Source organism: Achroia grisella, unplaced genomic scaffold, assembly GCF_030625045.1.
Source record: "Achroia grisella isolate CSIRO2021 unplaced genomic scaffold, CSIRO_AGI_Agris_v1 utg295, whole genome shotgun sequence".
NCBI classification, from domain to species: Eukaryota; Metazoa; Arthropoda; class Insecta; order Lepidoptera; family Pyralidae; genus Achroia; species Achroia grisella.
Window position 1 is genome coordinate 1,214,219 of NW_026712783.1, and position 23,939 is coordinate 1,238,157.

The following is a 23,939-nucleotide window of genomic DNA, read 5'->3' on the forward strand; positions in this document are numbered from 1 at the left end:
ATAGAGAGTATATATTTTAGAAAAAAAAATCTAAAAAAAAACTAAACACTACATCGATGTATGCACGAATGATATGAGCAATTTATTTGAATATATAATTAATTATAATGTCGTAATTAAAGCATCCAATACAAATTTAATATTTAATAATAAGAAAAATTAATATACATATAATTCTTGATATCAAATAACTCTACAATTATCACATATAATTTCAATTATGTTTTAACAACGGACATATTATAAATGTACAAAAGAAACACATCAATTGAAGTTCAATATTGAAATTTTAATCCATTTATTTATATAGAGAAGTTATTTTCGACACTTGTGCGAATAACTAAACGCAAAACAATAATGTAAGATCATTAAGTATATAATTATAATAACTAACAATTGCATCATCCCAATCCTTTCCTTTAATTTACAAAATTGTCAAAACTAAAACAATACGACTGTCATAGACTAAAAAATACAGATAACTGAGAAATATTTGAATAATAGCTGTTTGTAATTACAAAATGTATGTTTTTGAATCCAATACAATATGTTAAAATGTACATAAGTATGAATTTAATATCATAGTTCATACAAAATAAAAAATTATGCGATTATTCAAATACACCTCTCATTGTAACCTATTTGTAGCCATCTACAAATATGTTGAAACAAAACGCAATTCTTTCTTTTTTTTGGTTAATTTTTTCCCATCACAGGGAAAGGCAAAAGGACTCAGCCTATACAGACATTCCTTCTCAGTGGTTTTGGCGCGAAAATCGATCTGTCATATTTGACAGGAAAACTTTTATAAAACTGCAACTGGCAAACGCAACGGAGCGCACATTAAACTCGCTAAACATACAACACTAACCTCACTATGATATTTTAATCGTAATTAATTTTATTAATATTACGAATAATTTATATAAGACGATACAAATTCGTTTCACCATACATTCACATAGACCTTGCACGCACATTATCACATTTTGCCATCGTATTGTCGACTTTAAGCGGTCGCATTAGAAGTCGTTGTCGCTCGAATGGTCGTAGTTCTCTGTTATTTGCGTGGGCGGTGGCTGGTAGCGTAGACTTGTAGATACAAGTACGGGCCCATGAAACGACTGAGAACGTAGGACACTGCTGTGGATAGATTCAAAACAACAACTATTATTATTACATAAAATTGGACAAGAAAGGCTTACAATTGTGCCCAGTGGCGTGGGTTGGTAAAGACCTAAGTCCAGCAGTGGACTGCAGTGGGCTGATGATGATTACCATACTAAAATCATTACTGTTTACATTATTAGTTATAAAAAAATAATAAATTCCGAGTATTAAATATAAGAACTTGTTTTTTTTATGATAACTCAGTATTATTACGACGGCCTGAGCCGAGGTTCGAACCCTTAGCGGCGCCCTCAGACTAAAGTCGTATCCGTCAGGCGGGAGTTACAAATATAAGTCAAATATACCGTCAGTTCGTAGAAGTTTAGAACTGACAATAAATTCAACTCTTCATTATAAAAACTATAAAAAAAGCAATTTATTAAATGTATATATATACATAATGTTGAATAAATGTCTTTATTATTATAATAATTCAATATAACAAATAGGTAAGATTTTAATAAAAAAAAATTTACAGATTTCTACAGTATATAACAGAAGTAAATCTCAATTTCAGTTCATCTGAAAATAGTGTTTCAAGCGTTCATAGGCTACGATAACCGTTTACCACCAGGGTTGTACACTTGATTGATATCATAGTAAAAAAAAAGTAGTTCAAAACAAGCAGTCGCTATTTCTTTTATGTAATTGGTACAGCAAACTAGCTGACCCATCTGATGGTAAGTGGTAACCGTCGCCAACACATCAACAGGATATCACATTATCAAGAGACGCAATTGATATAATTACTCATGAATATTGGTTGTCATTTCTGAGGACTAAGGTATAATACCTCCATATCCTGTAATTTCACTGCCCAATCTCACCTTTCAACCGATGTCCAATCTCACCGACCGAAACAGCTTACAAAGCAAGCTTATTGGCGGCTTAAATAGATGAGACTGAAGTATTCACACAGTATTAAAAAATCACACATTACAAAAATTATATCATTTTTGAAGTTGGTTTAATTCTGTTATATACTGTAATAAGCGAACGTTAATAAATCTTGATTTTTCATATAATAAAAAAACATAATCAATTTAAAAAAAATCAAAATGGCCAATTTAAAAATATAAATACAGAATAAACAAATGAAAAACCAAGATGTAAATAGTCAATTAAAGCACCCAAAAAGCGTTGTAATATGTTTATAAAGTGAACCATTGCAGTAGCCGCGTAGATATAAAAATTCTATTATTTTTATTATTAAATCGGCTAAACACACAAGCGCAAATCGGCAAATGGTATTCGCCAATTAATGTAGGGTAAAAGGGGGTTAAAATTACTGCACGTCAAACGGGGTGTGGAAGGAAATTGTTAGTAATTTGGACCGTTTTTTTAAATGTATTATAATGTAATGATGCACCCGCCTGTCCTAACGGTTTACGCTGGCGGGGCACCAGTGGAGGATAATATGAATGCTTTCATTAATTTTGCTTGCAATTTTCGCTTAATATTTTTCAAAAACTATTTAAATAGTGAGTACCAATACTTTTACAAAAGTCGTAACTAGTCTTTATAAAAATTTAAATTAATGTATTACTATTTACATTTAGTAATTAGTAATTGATTTTAAGATACTTTTTAATTAATGTTTGTTTACATTTTCTGTTAATTATACTGTAACTAACTACCTTCACATATGCATGTGGTACAATTCCCAATAGTTCATCTACTAACACTAGAAAAAACCTAATTATTCATATTTTGTATATAAGAGACAAAGATTTCAAAACCATACTAAATCTGTTCTAAAAAATCTCACGTACAGTAAGCCACATTATTAGCGTGTACGGGCCTTAAAAAATGCATTAGTGCGAAGCCGGGGCTAGTTTGGTATAAGGTGGACCTTTCGTTTGAGACCTTAAAAATTGACGAAAACACGTAGATTTTAATAAATAGGACAATAATGTGCAGAAGCATTTGATAGTGTGCAATAGCCTTTAGACGACAACCATTGACGTGCTGTCAATGTCAATCTGACGTATAACTAACCTTACGGAACAAGATGGCTGCCCACTTGTCACTTTGGCCAAAATTGCATGCATTTTGACATCTGTCACGCTCTAAAATATCAAGATTAACAATAACAATGTTAAATGTTAATTATACATTCGTTCGTTTTGTTACATGTACTGTATTTCATTTTTCCCAAACCCTTTTATTTATGTTTTTGTAATAAAAAAAAACAAAGTTTCGTTGATAAATACATAGATAATTATTATACAACAGAACAAGTCTATGGGTATGGAAATATACAAATAAAGTACTTATTATATTAATATTTAGTCAAATCAAAAGTACAAACGATGAAGTGGTTAGAAGAAGATAGAAAACGTTAATCCACGAAACAAAAAAACTCGTTTAAAATGAAAAAAAAAGTAGTTAGCTTTTCATCACATATTAATTATAGTTTTAAATACAAATATAATAAAAACGGGGATGTTACGAATCTCAGGAGATTACAGCTTGGGATTTTTCAAGAAGGTTATATTATAGTTCCTTAATGATCATGTAATGAAATGGACCTCAAAAAAACAGCTATTCGATAATATATCAATTTTGAGATTATATACATTCATTATCATTTATTTTTTTTAAATATGCAATAATTACCGTTATGCTTACTAAGATTATTTTTATACTACGTAGGTGGTAAAAAAGCATACGGCCATTTTGATGGTGAACAGTTGCCGTAGCCTATGGACGCCTGAAACACCAGGCGTGTGCCGACCTTTAAGAAACCTTGGGCCTGCTAAAGGAGAGGACGCTGGTTCGACGATCGATCGTTATATATCTATGATAACTTTGCAGTCCCTCTGGTAGCCACCCCCTACTTCTTTTGAAGATTTACCATATGATAAAAATAGAAACCTAAAACCTATAACATCCAGTCCATCAGGACCAGATCTACCTATAGGTTTTTTCCACAAGGTCCTGTGGTACAAAGGACCCCCAGCCCCAACGGACAGCAATAGGCGATATTTCGAAATAAAAAAAATCTAAAATATTGGAAAACGTTATCAAAGTTTGGGTTGATTGATTTCTGGGTTGGCCCTGATATCAATCAACCCATCGATGTGCATGTTTATCGAACGGAACGGGGAATTCTCCGTCGCTTGTTTTTGGTCGGTGTATTTTTTTAGTGGATTATATAATTAGGTAGGGCCCTAAGTTTTAGTATGCTAAATGTATGATCCGCCTTGCAGCCTGTGGACCCCTGACACGTATCCGTAACATCTCCGTTTCAGAGAAGTTAGTGTTCTCACCTGGCTGTCTTCGGTGGCGGTTTGTTTGTTTTCCCGAGCGCCGCAGCCTTCCTCGGATCGTATGATGCTCTCCGTTTCCACTTTTCTAACTCTTGCTTCTTTTGTTCTGTAATATACATACAATACTTTTATACAACCACAAAATGATTTCATTACAAAATCTTATTAATATAAAAGTTTGGAACTATGGATGGATGGATGTTACTCTTCCACGCAAACACTACCAATTAGTTTTATGTTACACTTTAGAGTAATATAGCTTATAGATCATAATACAAGTCGATACAACACATTAGCTATAATTTGAAAAGATGTTATGTAAATTGGGTGAAATATAATGATAAATTTCAAATAAATATAATGCAGACGATGGTGCACCAATCATCTAGTTATTAGTCGTATCAGAGAGAAAGAGAGACAGAGAGTGAGACAGGTAGATAGAGACAGCGAGAAAGAGAAATATAGAGACTCACCCATTTCATAGTGCTGCGCGCTCCCCTTGCTAACGTGACTCCTGTCGCAGTTTGGCAGGACTCCCACATAAGTCTTGCTGGGGTCCCGCCGCAGGAAGTTCTTGGGCGAACTCTCAGACTTGTACTTGGATATGTCGAGATACCGAGGCTGGATCTCCTTGGGCCGCTTCTGGCTTATTGAGGTCGTCGATGATGACATTGAATAGTCACCGCTGTACCTGTGGTGATACAAATAATAACTAGAGGTCGAAAGTCAACCATAATTAATGTAAATTATTTGTTTATTTATTTAACTTCAATGCACTCAATACAAAATACAGTCACTTAAAGTACACCTCAATATAAATCTTCCTCTTGAATCACTCTATCTATTGCTATAACTGAAAAATCCGTTGCGTAGTCTAAAAGATCTAAGCGAACAGACAGCTGAAGGGACTTCTATTTATACTATGTAAAGTTATCTTTACTGGAGAGTCAGTCGTGAGATATAAATTGACACAATTTTTTTTAACATCTTTGGCAAAAAGCAGAGGAGAGAGATTATTAATAATGGAGATGATGATGATGTTGATGATGACAGGGATGATGATGATGTCTATGATGATGATAATATATCTGGTGATCGTTACCTCTGTTTAGGCTGCGCAGGCGCCCTCTTCCCACCCGGATGCCGCATAACAACCGGCGCACTCTCCGTCCCGCTCTCGCCCTCCGTGTCACTAGTGCCAGTTGTCATTGAATTCTTCTCATGACTGAATATCGACGAATTCCTTGGACTGCTTCCGTTTGTCGTTGAATTCGTGTCACTGTCTAGGATAAAAGTTTTCCTCTTGTCTATGGCTTCATCCCTTTTAGGCAGGAAGTCTACATTGTCTTTGGTGGGGGTGACGTCGTCGATAATAAATGTTTTGCGTTTGTCGGCGTCGCGGCGTTTTGTTTTATCTGTTTGTTGGTTTATCTGAAAAGGCAAAATAGTATTATAAAAAACACGTCCAGACTTCGCGTAGATTTAATTACAGTAGGGAAGTCTATCCCTAAGTATACTTCATATTTAATATTATAAATGCGAAAGGAACTCTGTCTGTATGTCACCCTTTCACGCCAAAACTACTGAACCGATTTAAATAAATTTAGAACATAAAGCTAAACTCTAAACCTTGATAAAGGACATACGGTCCTTTTTAATACGAAAAAAAGGGTTGAAAGGGGAGATGAAAGGTTGTACGAAAGTATCGTCATTTGTAAATCTAGAAGTTGATTAAATATAAATAAATATGACATTCCAAGTTGTGACACAAACTTCCTTAAAATATTATCCAATACAATATATCTTATATCAGAATAACACAAAGGCTATAATTTAAAAGTAAACATTTAAGTTATGTGGAGAACCAAACCAATAGAAGGGTGCCGAGAGTTGAAAGAAATATTATAAGTGTTGTGGCTACACTTGTAATATTTCGGCATGACCCTACCACTCACTGATGAAACCTCAAAATCTAAACTACCTGAAAGTTGGTGATATAGTCCCTGGATAGCACAACTTCGTTGGTCATCGCCTGCCGTCTGAGATTCTCTCTGTTTGTCCTCAAGTCCAGGATATCGGAGTGCGTGGACGTGATCATCGGATCGACTGGTAGAGCCAGCATCTGGTCATCCTCCTCCGAGGAATACTCCAGGGTTTCTAGGTCAGCGATGTTGGTTGTGTGGAACGACTGCGAGCGATGTACTGGAGAAGAGTGGCTGGAAATATTTTTTTTTATATTTTATTTATTACAAAACACGGTAGACTTTGTACAAAATCGTCTGTATGTCGGTATCTCTGTCTATGTTCTATGCTGATTAGCTGCTGACATAATTTTTTAATGGGTGATAATGGAATGCACCCGCTAGTGGTGACGGTCTACGAATGATGCACCCGCAAGCGGTGATGGTCTACGCCGGCGGGGCATCAGTACATAATAAGATGAACATGAGTTCAAGTCAAGTGGAAACCATCATGAAAAATTCCTATTGTATTTATCACAGATGGGCTAACTGATGTGTCCTCGTGTTCATCTTATCATCCTCCACTGGTGGCGGTAAATTATAAACGAAGAAACTACCACGAATAGATATATTGATCGGAGGGGAATACCAAGATATAGCTATATGAAGCAGATCAAAAAAAGGTTGGAATAACTAAAGAGATTGATGGAAATCCTGAAATATGGCAAGAGCTCCAGCGTCTAGAGTGCGTCTCTTAAATTATGAATGAAGAGACTACCATAAACTGGATATATCGATCCCAGGGGAAAACCAAGACAGAGTTATATCAAGGAGATCATGAAAAAAGTTGGAACAACTAAAAAATTGATGGAAAATCGTGGGAAATGGCAAGAGCTCCAGAGCAAAAGTGCAACTCTTAAATTATAAAGGAAGAGAATACCATAAACAGGATGTTATTCGGAGGGGAAGACCAAGACACAGTTATATCAAGCAGATCGGGAAAAAAATTGGAACAACTAAAGAGACTGATGGAAAATCGTGGAAAATAGCAGGAACTTTCTTTAACAAGAGCGTGGCTCTTAAATTATGAATGAAGAAGATTACTATAACACAGGATCTATTATTCGAAGCATATGTATACCTGGGTGAACTTAGGGCATCCTTATTGTCCTGCCGCTTAGCCAACTGCTGGCGTTTCTTGCCCTCTTGTGCTGCCTTCATGGGGTCGTACGAAGACCGCTTCTTCCAATTGGAGAATTCGATTTCCTTAGTGGCTAGAGCTGATGATGACCGGTGTTGGCTTGGCTTCTTTTGCCCTGGAAACATTTAATAAATAGTACCTTCACAACTGGTGTACACGGGGTAGTCAAAGGTTTTATAACGATACAAACAATCATACTCATGAATACAAATGTTAACTACGGGCAAGGAATCGAACCTGCGACCATTAACGGTAATGCGGCGTGTTAAAAGGCTAGATCACCGAGGCCGCTAATATACATGTGGCAACTGTATGTAATTTTATTACCATTCACCCAATGCTTGAGTTTGTACCAAGGATAATTACTATGTAACATGTCAAATCGTGATATATGTTTGTACTTAGTTGCAATTAACAATATATGTAGTATATTTAATATTTTTCAACACACTTGCTCGTAATGTGGATCTAATTGTAATGGTTTTCGCAAAGCACCTCATATAACACGAGTTATAAACCCAAATAGTGAAGTTATATTATAACTGCACTATTGCCATTGGTACATTATGTGGCTCGAATGATACATGTTATGTGTTGATGGCTTCAGCAGATTACAGGATTGTAGAAATGATAGATTTCGCTTACTATCTTGAATTAGGTAAATATACTATTCATTACTAAAGGTGATTGGTTGAGTGAACAAAATGTTGCGTCGATGGATTAGATTTTTGAAGTCTGTGTCGTTATATAGTGGATTTAAATTGGATGGGTGTGCGCTCCAATCAAAACGCTCTTTGGCTTATATTATAGCTAATTTCGAAGTGACCACCGCGCGGCTCAAGTCATTAGGCAAAGCGTTGATTTAAAATAGTAAAACAGCGCGAAAGCAACCCGGATTTTTCAGTTTTAAGGTTGAATTTATTTAATATCTAGTGTGTTGAAAAACGTCGTATTTAACACTCTCTATATTACGCCCTCGCCTTCGTTTTGGGCTGAAATTCCGCCTAGTGTTTTATAAACATCATAACGCACTTATATCGTAATATACTATACTATTAAAGCGATATAATAATTGTAATAGTAACCCTGGACAATCCACACAGCGCCATCTAGTCCCAAGCTAATCAGAGCTTGCCTTATAAGTACTAATTGATATAAATACTTAAATATATTTTTTTGTATGACTATGATTTTTTTGTATCCAGACCGATGCGAATAATCAGACTCAAGAATAGAAATGTTTGCACCGTACGAGGAAAAGAACCCTACCATCGGATAGTAAGGCGGTGTGATAACTGCTAGACCACCAAGGCTGTGGATTAAATTAGTTACACATAAAAGGTTTTCAAAACTTACCTTTATCTTGATTTTTATTAGGTTGAAACTCCCTTGTGGACGATCTTGATTTAGTCAGTCTGTTCAAAACAGCCTGTCTCGTTGGTTCAGATATCCTGCGACTCTGGTGATTAGTCGGCTTCCCCCTCTCTTCCCTAGCGACAGGAGGCTCCGACATCCTCGTATTACTAACCCTATCTTTACTTATAACCCTACTGGAATTCCTAACCAGCCCTGGTCCAAATTTCCTCTGCATTTCCGGAGTATTGGGGCACCTTGGAGAGTTGGCCGGCGCTATTGACTTCAAATCAGGCGAATCTATCCTGCTTTTGACAGACCTCTTATATCTCATCTCTTGAGATTTACTGAACGAACCATTATCAGATTCATCTGATAAATAATCATCTTTATAATCATCTGAATGGCCACTGGATCTCCTAAACACATTTCTGGTTGGTTCCAAATAGTTGTTATTCCTGTTAACTGTATTAAATGAACTAGATCGCTTAATGGATGATCCAAACGCTATATTGTTAGGTTTCTTGCCGTCGCTTAATACTCTTTGATGCTTCTTGTCTCCTTGGCAACGGGTTTGATCAATCCGCGGATATTTCGCATCTAAGGCGTTGTTCTTAAGAACCGTTTTCAGACTAACAATTTGGTTTGCATTATTCACGTCTTTATACAATTCCGGAGCGTTTCTGGCGTCAACTGTTTTGTGGCGCGTATGACCTTTCCTGGACGGTGAAGGTGCAGGATTGAAGTCATACGCTGGTTTGTTGGACAATGTTTTGTCATCAGAACTATTACTCAAAAGACCTCTATCAGAACACGGACTGTTCATGTTCGAATCGCGTCCTTTCCGCCTTTCGGTGTCTAGTGATCGCGATGCGGAATTCAAGAGTATTCTAGTGCTTTCTGGAACTTTCGCGGAGCCAGTTATGACGTAATGTCCTGGACTTCTAAGTGGGCTGCTATCACTATACGTGTCTTTTCTTCTTAGACGATAGTTCAGTGAGTTTGACCTACTGAGCTGTGACACAGGAAGGCGTGAGATAGCAGTCTTCTCGCTGATGAGACTGGAGGTAAGTTGAGAGGGAATGTTCGAGAAATTATTGGTTCTTGATGATTGTAGTTTTGCCTGTAGATTTGTTATAGCGCTTTGTGTCTTCAACAAATAAGATTCAGTGTCTTGAACTGGAATTAAATCCTGAAACAATAAAACGGTTTGATTAATTACGATAATTAATTACAGAGGTCGTAGTGGTTAGTGGTTTACACCAAGTTATGTGTATTTATTATATGACCCTATTAACACACACGTTACGACTTAAAAATATAAAGTTACAAAGATTATTTAAAAGAGCAACACGCATGTTTCGTGCTCATTCTTCTTGGACAATGAGCGGTAGATTAAAAAAAAATGTGTAGACTATGCAAAAGTGCTTAAATTAAGTTTATTTGAATAAATGATTTTCTATTCTATGGACGCCATATGTTGCGAGTTCCAAAAAAATATATGTGCTGTTTTGCTGCCATAGACTTTAATTATGAACGAAAAACTCATAAATAATTTTGAGCAAAGTCTAACTGAGTCTATCTTAAGAATGAATTTATGAAGAAATTATGTATCAATACTATTATTATAAATGCAAGTCTCTATGTGTCTGTTTATTACATTTTTATAACAAATCTGCTGAAATGAAGGGGATATATTAGAGGATAATAGTTTGTACATAATAATAATAATAATCTTAGGACAATTCACACAGCGCCATCTAGACCCAAGTTAAGCTAGCTAAAGCTTGTGTTATGGGTCCTAGACAACTGATACAAATATAATACATAGATAATTGTTTTTCGTAAATACATATTATACATAGAAAATACCCAGACCGATACAAACAATCATACTCATGAATACAAATGTTTGTGTCGTTCGAGGAATTCGAACGTAAAGCGGTGTAAATACAAAGTAGCAGGTAAAATAGCTATTCCATACAAATATTATAAATTTGAAAATCTATCTGTCTATCTGATACCTATTAACGACAAAACGGCTGTACAGATCTTCATGAAATTTACCATGGGGATAGTTTCTATCACGAGGACGGACATAGGCTACTTTTATCTCAAGAAAAGCAGTCGAAGTCGCGTGTAACCGCTCGTTATTTATAAACATGTCATAACAAAAGCGCTTTGTGAAATATCTCGCGGAACTAAAGCGCGTGACCTCCAACATTAGTTACAAGTATTGCGTATTGTAATTGTTACGTTCTTGTTATAACAATAAGACAATAACAACTACCAAAATATGCAAATCTCCATTTGATCTGACATTGAGAAACCTCGTTTGTTCATATTGTGGTAATACGGCATTTTATATTTATGGAAAACGTGTGCCTTATATCAAGTGTACAAATATTTAACATCTGAAGATAATGCACACAGCGCCATCTAGTCCCAAGCTAACCAGAATTTGTGTTATTAGACTAGACTAGACAACTGATATAAATACTAAAATATATTTGTTATTCTAAATACATACATAAAAGACATAGATAACATCCAGATCGATACAAACAATCACACTTTTTTACACACATACTAGCTGTGCTCGCGGTTCTATGTGTTATTCTGCTGTATAAGCTATATTATTGTAAAGATTCATTAAAATACGTTCAGTAGTTGCGTGAAACAGTAACAAACATCCATCCATAGTTACAAACTTTCGCGTTTATAATATTAATAAGATTTTCACCGTGCGAGGAATCAAACCCGCGACCATCGGAACTAAGGCGGTATGCTGTACACTAAACCACCAAGGCCGTCAAATACATATATCTTATTGATATTATGAACGCGAAAGTTTGTGTGTATGAATGGATGTTTAATACTCTTTTACACAAAAACTATTGAACAGATTTTCATGAAACTCTACAGTAATATAGCTTATACATCAGAATAACATACAACAAAATTCCACGCGGGTGAAATCGCGGGCACAGCTAGTATATAATAATTCGCAAGTGCGTGTGTAAAGATCGTTTAAATTAATTACGAAACATTAGTTATAGCTACAGGAAGACTGCTAACTGGGTTGATGGCATGTAAAAAATCTCTAGCGGTTTGATGTATGAATTCATATTGTCAATTGCAGTGGTCAGTAGGAAATGAAAGCAATGCTTGCAACATAATACACTTGCTTATGCAACGCTATGAGAGGCTAGGACAGTATATGAAGGGAGGCATTATATAGTTTTTTATATTATATTACATTATATAGGCCCTTTGTATAGTTTATTTTATTAATTTTATTTGTCTGTCTATTGTTTTTATTATCACATTTTTTTTTATTATAAATATTATCTAGTACTTCAGCCGCGATTTGATACGGCCAAAGTTTTAATTGCTTAATGTGTTCCTTTGGAGGGGATGCTAAATTATCGATATAATACATATATATTATATTATATTTATATACGTACGTAAATGGATAAATATATATATATATATTTAATTCAATTTTTTTAGAATTTTATTAGGGGACAAACGTTTCTCACTGAGTAATAACATGAAGGAATACAGGGGAATAAGTACGTTGTCGGCCTTTTAAAAAGGAATAAGCTCTTTTCTTGAAGGTTTCAATATCGTATCGGTTCGGAAATACCATTGCTGGAAGGTGATTCCTCAATGTGGTTGCGCGTGGCAAAAAGTTTCTAGAATACCGCACTGTGGATGATCGCCTTTCATCCAGATGATCAGGATGGTATTTTAGTTTCTGGCGGGTGGTACGGAGGTGAAACTCAGCAGCTGGTATTAATCAGAACAATTCCTCAGAACACTCCCCGTGATATATGCGTTAGAAAATGCACAGAGAATATAATTAATGTTGTGATTTTGCATATTTTTATGTTTTGTTGACCTTTTTGAGGTTATTTACAATATGTTTAGCAATAGTGCAATGTGTAATTAATTTAATTTTATATTGTTTCGTAGCCTAACAATTAACCATCCTGACATGTGTTTAAGAATGAAATAAATAATTAAAGATAGAACCTTTATATAGCGGGGGGAAAGGATTATTAGTAACTAGCTACTCGCCCCGGCTTCGCACGGATGTACATGTATTACAAAAACCTGCCTCTGGAATCACTCTATCTACTAAAAAAAACCACTTCAAAACTCATTGCGTCTGAAAGTCTTGCGTGTGCGTTTTAAAGAGTTAAGCATACATAAAGACAGACAGACAGCGACAGCGACTTTATTTTACAATATGTAATATTGTGGATTAATGACCCAATTGCTAGAAATATTTATTTATTTATTTATTCATCCAAAACAATACAAATTGTGTAGGATAACATAATAGTATGGTGATGGTGATGATGCGGCTCGAATGCTCAGATGGTAGGTGGTGATGCGGCTCGAATGAATAGATGGTACTAGATGATGGCTTCAGCAGATTACGGGTTGTAGAAATGATAGAATTTGCTTATATTCTTCAATTTAATACGTAAATACTATTATAAAATAAAAATTTTTGACGACCTCAGTGATCTAGCGATCTAGCACACCGCTTTACGACTGATGGTCGCGGGTTCGATTCCTCGAACGGCACAAACATTTGCATTCATGAGTACGATTGTTTGTATCGGTCTGGGTGTTTTCTATGTATAATATGTATGTATTTACAAAAAAAAATCTATGTATATATATCAGTTATCTAGTACCCATAACACAAGCTTTAGCTTAACTTGGGTCTAGATGGCGCTGTGTGAATTGTCCTGAGATTATTATTAATTTTGGTGGAGTGAACGAAGGTACGTTAGATCGATCGGTTGATTTTTTAAAGTCAAAAGTTACGTATTTAAATTAAATGGGTGTGCGCTCCTATCAGAACGCTCCCTTAGTGTTGCGTTTTGTTGCTGCTTGTACGCGACAAGTAACATTACAGTAATTTTTTGTCAACAACATAATAGCAACTTAAATATTAAATGTCGGTGTCAGCTAGCATAGTGCAGTAGGTTTTTATAAGTCTTTAAAGTCATCATTATAATAGTTATGCACGGAATAGTAACACTTATTCAATAAAAATAAAATAAGATCAAGTTGACATGCGGTAACCATCTTGTTAAATTCCTAGTGAATTTGCCACGATGGGATAACTAACCTGACCTCATGCTCATCTTATCATCCTGCATCCTTAATAATATGAACTCAAGACCCCATTATTAGCAATGTACCATAACAGGTTGACCTCCACGCGGTTTCTCCTGGATACCATTGTGATAAATTCTTGGTGAATTTTGATAAAATGGGCTAACTGACCTGACCTCATGCTCATCTTATCATCCTCTACTGGTGCCCCGCTAGCGTAAACCGTTAGCGCAGGCGAGTGCACCATTCCAAAATATTGGTAAGAAAGTACGATATATATATATATATATATATATATATGTATATATTAAATACCCGTCCGACGCCTACATATATAAAGTGCTATAAACATTTGTGGACACGATCAATGTCAAGTTGAATCTACAAGAGCATCAGGTACACCCAAAAACGGCAAGCTTGACTTCTGACTCACATTGACTCATTGATGTATGACATCATATTGTTGACCATACACTTGTATGGTTCACACAACTTGTATGGTGACGCGGCATGAGTAAAAACAAACAGGTGGAGTTCCAATTTTATTTGCGCTATTATAAATACACATTTTCTATATCAGAATACGTAGAATAATAATAATAAATACGAGTAACTCTGGACAATTAACACAGCCCCATCTAGTTCCACGGTAAGCAGTGTGGTTATGGATACTAGACAACGGATATAAATACTTCAATATATATATTTTTTGTAAATACATACATAATATATATAGATAACACCCAGAGCGTTACAAACACTCATACTCATGAATACAGATGTTTGTACCGTGCGAGGAATCGAACCCGCGACCATCGGAAATAAAGCGGTGTACTAAACCACTAAAACACCGAGGCCGTCATTGAGTTTTAGTTTCGCGAAGTAGTTTAGGATGCCAAATATGTTTTGTTGGTATGTATGTCACCGCAGAACTGTGTCATAATACGGTTTAATCGGTCTATCAAAAAGGCGGGTGGAATTGTCGCCAAGGTCAAGTGAAAGTGTGAGGTCGCTGTCACACTTGTGACAATTGCAGTTATTTATTTGCCGACGCAAACTTCTTTTCTAATGGATGAAAATGGAATTGTGCACCCGCCTGCGCTAACGGTTTAAGCTCGCGGGGCACCAGTGGAGGATGATAAGAGCCCAGCCCATAAGGTCGCCCATCGTGACAAATTACCAGGAATTTATCAAGTTTCGGGGAACCGCGCAGAGATCAACTGACATGATATATTGCTAGCAATGGTTTTTTTATGGGTGATAATGGAATTGTGCACCCGCCTGCGCTAACGGTTTAAGCTCGCGGGGCACCAGTGGAGGATGATAAGAGCCCAGCCCATAAGGTCATGTTAGTTAGCCCATCGTGACAAATTCATCAGGAATTTATCAAGTTTCCAGGGGGAACCGCGCAGAGATCAACCTGATATGGTATATTGCTAGCAATGGGTTTTTTTATGGGTGATAATGGAATGGTGCACCCGCCTGCGCTAACGGTTTACGCTTGAGGATGACCTATGTGAGAAATTCACTGAGAATTTATTGCGATGGTTTCCAGGGGGAACCGTGTGAAGGTCTTGACATGGTACATAGCTAGCAATGGGACGGTACACATTACTAACAGGAATGACTCTATTACTAACAATGTAGTCAAGTAGATCTCCACGCATTTCCCCCTGGAAACCATCGTCATAATTCCTGGTAAATTTGTCACGATGGGACAACTGACCTGACATCATGCTCATCACCAGGACAGTGGAGGGTCATAGGATGAACATGATTTCATCCTATGATCCTCCACTGGTGTCCCGCCAGTGTAAACCGTTAGTGCAGGGGGGAAGGGGATTGTTAGTAATGGGAACTAGTAACTCCCATTGCTAGCAATGTACCATGTTAGGTCGACCTCCACGCGGTTCCCCCTGGAAACCATCGTGATAAATATCAGGTGAATTTGTCGTGATGGGCTAACTGACCTGACCTTATGTTCATCTTACCATCCTCCACTGGTGCCCCACCAGCGTAAACCGTTAGCGCAGGCGGGTGCACCATTCCATTACCATCCTCTTATTAATATATAAATGTTTGTGAGTGTGGATGGATGGATATATGTTATTCTTTTAAGCAAGAACTACTACTTGGGATTAAGCATATCTTCATCATCACCAAATTCTTCATCTAAATCTAAATCATCATCCGGTAGACTACCGAGGCCGTCTAAGAATAGAATAGAAAATTATTTATTCAAATAAATTTAAAATTAAGCACTTTTGAATAGGTAGGTACTTTCAACCCAGGATACTGGCAATAGCAACCCAGCTTCGCTCGTATGCATTATAAATCTTTGAATCTCGGTCTGTTCCATACTATAACATGCATATATTATACATATAAATCTTCCTCTTTAATCACTCTATTTGTTGCTGAAAACTACATTAAAATCCAATGCTCTGGGTGTTTTCTATGTATAATATGTATGTATTTACAAAAAAAAAATATCTATGTATATGTATCAGTTATCTAGTACCCATAACACAAGCTTTAGCTAGCTTAACTTAGGATAATTATCCTAAGTTAAGCTAGTTAATGTGAATTATTCTGAGATTATTATTATTATATTCTTATTAACGCGTAAAAGTGGCACCGGTGCCAGGGAGGTTGAAGAGTAATCGTCTATCATGGTATGGACATGTAATGCGTAGGAATGAAGATAATATTTTAAGAAAGGTGTTACATATAAATGTGGATGGTTATAAGGGCAGAGGAAGGCCGAAAAAGAGATGGATGGACTGTGTGAAAGATGATATGGTAAGAAAGGAAGTAAATAACGCGATGACTGCGAACAGGGATGAATGGAAGAGAAAAACATATTACGACGACCACAAATAAATGGGATAGGGAAGAAGCAGATGATGATGATGATTAACGCGTAATCTAAAAGATATAAACGAACAGACAGCGGCGACGACTTTGTATCATATATGTAAAGATAGTACAAGTTCTGCTTTGTTTGGGACTAGATATTGCCGTGACAATTGTCGTGAGACATTATTATTATCTCAAAAAGTAATCAGAAAGGGGACGAAATAAGGGATGATGATTATTCATCCCTTATTTCGTCCCCTTTCCCTTCGTCCGTTCATGAATGCACAAACGTGCAGACAATATCGCGGGGAGCAGCTAGTTATTCATTTTTACATGTTGATGGGCAATAAAAACACCTGCCTATTGAATGCTGATCGAACACTATAGTTTTATTATACACATATGGCTATAACGACTTTCTTATTAAGGTTACGGAGGTTATTGTGTTCGTTTTGGTAAAGTTACTCATAAAACACGCGGCTCGTAATGTAGAAATAACAGGTCCATTTTAAATTCCTCCTCCGAATCGTTGAGCCCAGGTTCGAACTTTGGTGCCCTCAGACTAGTCGTATCAGTAAGGCGGGAGTTGGCCTTCAGCCGCTTCATAAGTCCTTCCGCGGGTTTAGTGCCATCTGCAATTGCCCCCTATCGTCCGGTAAAGCTGTAAAGGCCAGCCGCGGCCAACAGCATTAGAATAGTCCGAAAAGAAGGTCCAATCTAAAGTATCTTTATACATATAGATAGTTATATTTCTTGTCTAGTACCCATAACATAGCTCTACTTAGCTTGGGACTAGATGACGCTGTGTGAGTTGTCCTGAGATATTATAGTGTTAAGTCTGCCCTATGCACCTATATTTTTGTATTTGTGCATTTAAGTATTAATAAATAAATAAATTATTATTATTACTAGTTTTAATTTACTAATATCTATAATACTAGTTAAAACTATAAATATAAATTTGTGTTATACAAATACAAACTGTTTTTTTATGTTACAATACATATACATACATATATTGAACACATAAACTGGCTTTTTAAAAAATGAAAATCACTTGAATATACTGCCAGTTCCTCTCAATTGTATCTGTATACCGAATTAAACGGTAGTAAAAAAACAAACAAACAAAACAAAAACTTGACTTCATAAGCGGCTAAAATGTCCTACATGAATAAATGATTTTGATTCTATTTAATGTACTATTTTCACTAAAAGATACAATTATTGTTACTCACAGAGAGAAATACAATTTCAGTCTCCTTAGAACTTGCAAACTGTATTTCACATTGTAAATAACAATATATCTTGCAGTGGAAATATATTGTGACCTCAATCTTATATTCTATCTAGGAATGTACCGGCGAACTGCCTGAAACTTTCAGTATACTCCCACATAGGGATGTCCGGATACTAGTAAATATTAGTCAATACTTTTTGTTTTAATACAAGTAGTTTTGGCATCGAAATAACTTTGCAATATTGTCAACCATATAACTCAAAGGTGACTGACATAGTGATCTATCAACGCACAGCCCAAACTACTGGAGGGATCGGGCTGAAATATGGCATGCAGGTAGATGTTATGACGTAGGCCTCCGCTAAGAAAGGATTTTGATTAATTCTACCCCTAAGAGGATAAAATAGCGGATGAAACTTTGTCAATTTTATACCTATCGGGCTGAGACTTTGCATGCATAAAGCTACTCTGACGTAGGTATCCCCTAAGAAAGGATTTTGATAAATTCCACCCCTAGGGCATAAATTAACGCGAGCGAAGCGGCGGGTAAAAGCTAGTATATAAATAAATAAAAAACAACATGTTTATATAAAACTACCTGTCCCGGCAAACGTTGTTTTGCCATATAAATTAATAATAAATGGGGGTTGATAATAGAAGGGTGAAAATTTAGGATGGTATGTATTTTTGTATGTTCGTATGAAGATGGTAGTGCAAGAGTTCTAAATACACAAATAAAATATCACTATGTTATATTAGTATATAGTCACAAAAATTTGCGTCACACAATATTCTTACATCTGTAAAAAACATACAGTTATATTTGCATACACTTACGTGCAGTGGGCAATGAACTTGTGGTACATCTTTTTTTTTTTTTGGATTGTTTGGGCTATTGTCAGATGTGTAGCACCTGTAACACTGCGACTTACATAGATCTATTGTGCTCGCCCTTTTCAGAGTTCGCTACCTAGACCCGTCAGGGACAAGAATTGAAGGATATTCTTAGGAGCGATCGTTTTTATCTCCTCGGGAAAGAGTGTAAACTTTCCAAAGGAGATATTTCGTTTATGCATGAGTGGGCTACAGCCACATAGGATGTGAAGCGGCGTTTCCTCTTCAGTTTGGCAGAATCTGCAGATACTTGTCGTGCATAAGCTTAGTTTAGCCATATGCTTGTTTAATTTGCAGTGTCCTGTGAGGGCCCTAGTCATCATGCATATGTTGTTTTTACTCAATAGCAGTAGTCTATTGGAGTACCAGTACATCTTAATACTTCTAGTAATTCTCGTGAAACCATTGCTACCGATGTACTATATCTGGTTGCCCTCCACGCGGTTCCCCTTGGAAACCATCGTGATAAAATCCTAGTGAATTTGTTACGATGGGCTAACTGACGTGACCTCATGCTCATCTTATTATCCTCCACTGGTGCCTCGCCAGCGTAAATCATTAGCACAGGCGGGTGCATCATTCATTAAAAAACAAATACTAATGATTCCGTTCCCCCAGTAATCCAGTTATTTTTAAGGATGATAATAGAATGGTGCACCCGTCTGCTCTAGCGGTCTACGATGGCGGGGCACCAATGGAGTATGATAGGATGAGCATGAGGTCAGGTCAGTTAGCTCTGGAGGATGATAAGATGAACTTGAGGTCAGATAGATAGCGTCGTGACAAATTCACCAGGAATTTATCACAATGGTTTCCAGAAGAAACCGCGTGGACGTCAACCTGTCAAGGTTGATTTTAAAACTTGGAAATAATAAATTTCTTTAAATAAAAAGCTACCAGTTTATTTTATAACAATATAAAACTACAAAGTATTGGCGTAGGACCAAGGGCAGACAATAGGCGGATGTGACGTCATTGGCAGGTGTAAATTAAACATACACCCCTAGTTTTGTGGCCTGTGGTACAAATTACAAACTGATCACAATCATCAGCTTCGGTGGTCTAGCGGTCTAGCACACCGCTTTACGTCCGATGGTCGCGGGTTCGATTCCTCGCACGGCACAAACATTTGTATTCATGAGAATGATTGTTTGTATCGGTCTGGGTGTTTCTATGTATAATGCGTATTATTTACGAAAAAAAATATCTATGTATTTGTACCAGTTATCTAGTACCCGTAACACAAGCTTTAGCTAGCTTAACTTGAGTCTAGATGGCGCTGTGTGAATTGTCCTGAGATTATTATTATTATTATCAGCATTACGAAAGACGTGGAGTAATGAGTTTTCTGCTAAATGTATGATGCACAATAGCTGCACTAATCCTGAACCGATTTTGTACCGAATAGTATCTATTACCCTAAGATTGTCTTGCTTTCAGTAATAAAGCAGACTTATTCTATTTATATGAATATATATATATATATATGAATAAATAGAATATATATTTTTTTCGGACTACTTTAGAGCTGTTGTCTGCAGCTGGCTTTTACAGCTTCACCGGACGATACGGATCCAGTGCAGGTGGCCCTCCAAACCCGCGGAAGGACTTACAGGCTCCCGCCTGACGGATACGACTGTCTGAGGGCAGCAGTAGGAGTTCGAACCTCGGCTCAGCCCGTTGTAATTTCGATGCCCGTTTGAATTGGACGGAGGATCGATCGGAGCTATAAGAATCGCCATCACTTTATCACTTGTACCACAAGGACAGGATACACTTGCAAGCGTGACCAACAAAGCGTGCTTCCGCGCCGTGGCTTTCCTCGGCCATTGTCAATTTGTGTCAAGTGTCATAGACAATACGACTCCGAACGACCATTTATTGGGCTCATTTAAGTAATTATATTGTCCAATAACTATAAATAAGGTCGATAAGTTTTATTTCTTGGCTTTGATAGATAATAAACAATAGTCTATACCATACCATAGAGTCAAAATCAAATGAAATCAAAATATATTTATTCATGTAAGTCTATTACAGACTCTTATGATATGTCAAATCTACCGTCAGTTCGGAATGATTTCGAGCTAAGAACTGAGAAGAAACTCAGCTCTTATTCTTTTCAAATGAGCTTAGTTATGATTACAAAAATACAATAACATAGATTACAGATACAATAATACAAAAATACAAATTGATGACAATTGTGAAATAATTTATTTGGTATTTATTTATTTAAAAACTTATCAAAACAAAAGACGACATCTCTCATTCTCATTGATTAAAAAACCGGAAGAACGAAGTTTAAGGTGAAAAATCACAGTTAATATACAAACAGAGAACATATAAAAGTTGTACAGAGTAGGTTACTACTTTTACTTTAAGATACAGATTAAAATATTCTAACAATTTTTAAAACACATACTATTGTTTTTAAAATACATTAAAACTTGTTCATGTCAGTTACCACTTACCATCAGAGACAAAAAAATTGCAACCCCGACCTTTACCAATATCCTTGAATTAAATATTAACATAATTTAATTGGACGCGTGCGAACCAACCCTGTTGCGTGGGCGAATCGTCTGTCCCACCCTTATATATCGTGCTTTGGGACGAAATATTCCATCATCACAATTTTCATCCCTAACAGTTATTTTCTAACTGGATATTTTTAACAGGCTTCAACCCCCCACCCCCTGAACGATTGTTAGTAATGTGAACCGATGACCCCATTGCTAGCAATATACCAAATCAGGTTGATTTCCACCTGAAAAACATCATGATAAATTCTTGGTGAATTTGTCATGATGGACTAACGGACCTGACGCTCCAGCCTATTTAATTATTATAACTATTTTTATATATACACTCATTTTAAAATACCATGTCAGGTACACCTCCGCGAGGTTCCAATTTGAAACCAACGTAATATAAATTCCTAGTAATTCACTATGTGCTAAAGACCTGATCTCATGTTCATCTTATCATCCCCCACTGATGCCCCGCATGCGTAAACCGTTAGCATAGGCAAGTGCACCATTCCATTATCAATTTAAAAAACAGGCTTCTAAAGAGGATTGATAGTAAAGGTGCATAAACAAAATATATCCTTTGTAAACTACACGCTCTATTCTGAGGAGATAAGAAGATCGGTCCTAAGAATAAGAGATTTCTATATATAAACATAATATATTTTTTTATACATTTGAAAAGGTACTTCGTTCCAGAATTATGTATATATAACATATATAACTTTGATAAGTACCTTTCGAACCGTGAAATAATTTCTGAAATCAGTATATCATAATACACATAGTAAACAAACCAATACAAACAATCATACTCATGTTTACAAATGTTTGTATCATGCGAAAATCGAACCCGCCATCATCGGCTGTTGTTGTGCTAAACCGCTAGACCACTGCGGTCATCAAATATACATAACTGTTTTTAAGGCGAAGTCGTTTCTTAATATATATAATTGCAATTATTAATTTCGCAATATCGTGTCTTAGATCATGGGCGTGGGAGCAAGATTCACATCCCGTTTGAAATCCGTTACTATGGTACCGTTACTGTCTGGTTTCCTGCACTAAATTCTCCATGATTAATTGCATTATTTAATTTAAGTTTTTTTTATAGCACAGGGGACAAACAAGCTTGCGGCTCACCTGATGGTAAGTGATTACCGCCGCCCATGAGCACCCGCAACACCAGGGGAAATGAGCAAGAAACTTGCGTGTTGCTCTTTTAAATACTCGTTGCAACTTTACATTTTTAAGTCGAAACGTACAAACTACCAAGTAGCACTAATATAAAATATAAATACACAATAAGATAAAATCCATCGTAGTGATTAGAGCAGACCAGACTCTACAAGCATCACTCGTTCACAAGTATGACGTTTATACTTATAATTACATTTCTTAATTTAAGTTGGAAGACGGCTATAATAAAGTGCTTGTGTGAAAGGTTGACTGTAAGCACAATCTCGCTTTTTAGAGCAATTCTATGTTCCTTTATATCTTTTAAACTACGCAACGGATTTTAATGCAGTTTTCAGCAATAGATAGAGTGATTCAAGAGGAAGCTTTATATGTATAATACATGCGTGTTATAGTATAGAACAACTTGAGAAATTCAAAGATTTGTAATGCATCCGTGCGAAGCCGGGACGGATCGCTAGTGTGTTATAAAAAAACGTTAAATACCATAGTTTGCCGACATACCATACTTTGCCGTTGGTATCGTTACAAACACGATTCGGCACACCTCAGTCTGAGTCAGATTTATTTGTTTTTACATTCTAAACCATTAACAATAGAGTACAAATTTGCATTGTCAGTTAGATATTACGTCAGTTTAAGATGGCGCTGACGCCGCTCCTTTCGACCTGTTTTGATGTTAATTAAGCTAATTTATGTACCTACAAATGGCCGATGACCGTTTATTTTGCGAATTTTATTTATAAATAAATGTATCTTCACGACTGATAGCCCAGATGGGGTAGTCAGAAGACTTTGGATGATAATGGAATGGTGCACCCGACTGCGCTAAGGGTATAAGCCGACGGGACACCAATGGAGGATAATAAGATGAGAATAAGGTCAGGTCAGTAAGCCCATGTTAACAAATTCACCAGAAATTTATCACAATGATTTCCGGCGAATCGCGTAGATAAATAACCTGGAAAAGTAGATTGCTAGTTATAGGGTTACCACCATTAGCCCATGGTGACAAATTCACCAGGAAATCATCATGATGGGTTCCAGGGGTAGGCGCGTGGGGGCCATCCTGACATGGTACTGTACTAGTAATAGGGTCATCAGGTCACATTACTAACA

General features: G+C 36.4%; 1 protein-coding gene across 1 annotated transcript in view; it reads right to left on the reverse strand.

Annotated features, from left to right (window-relative positions):
- Positions 1-526: 526 nt before the first annotated feature.
- LOC131843339 (uncharacterized) overlaps positions 527-23,939 on the reverse strand; it is a 50,980-nt gene continuing 27,567 nt past the window's right edge. Inside the window, exons 3-9 of the mRNA XM_059191967.1 lie at positions 8,961-10,149; positions 7,545-7,719; positions 6,424-6,658; positions 5,545-5,873; positions 4,916-5,133; positions 4,443-4,548; positions 527-1,143 (exon numbers count right to left, since the gene is read on the reverse strand). Of these exons, the coding sequence (XP_059047950.1) occupies positions 1,023-1,143; positions 4,443-4,548; positions 4,916-5,133; positions 5,545-5,873; positions 6,424-6,658; positions 7,545-7,719; positions 8,961-10,149 (2,373 nt within the window). The 3' untranslated portion in view covers positions 527-1,022. The remainder of the gene's footprint in view (positions 1,144-4,442; positions 4,549-4,915; positions 5,134-5,544; positions 5,874-6,423; positions 6,659-7,544; positions 7,720-8,960; positions 10,150-23,939) is intronic.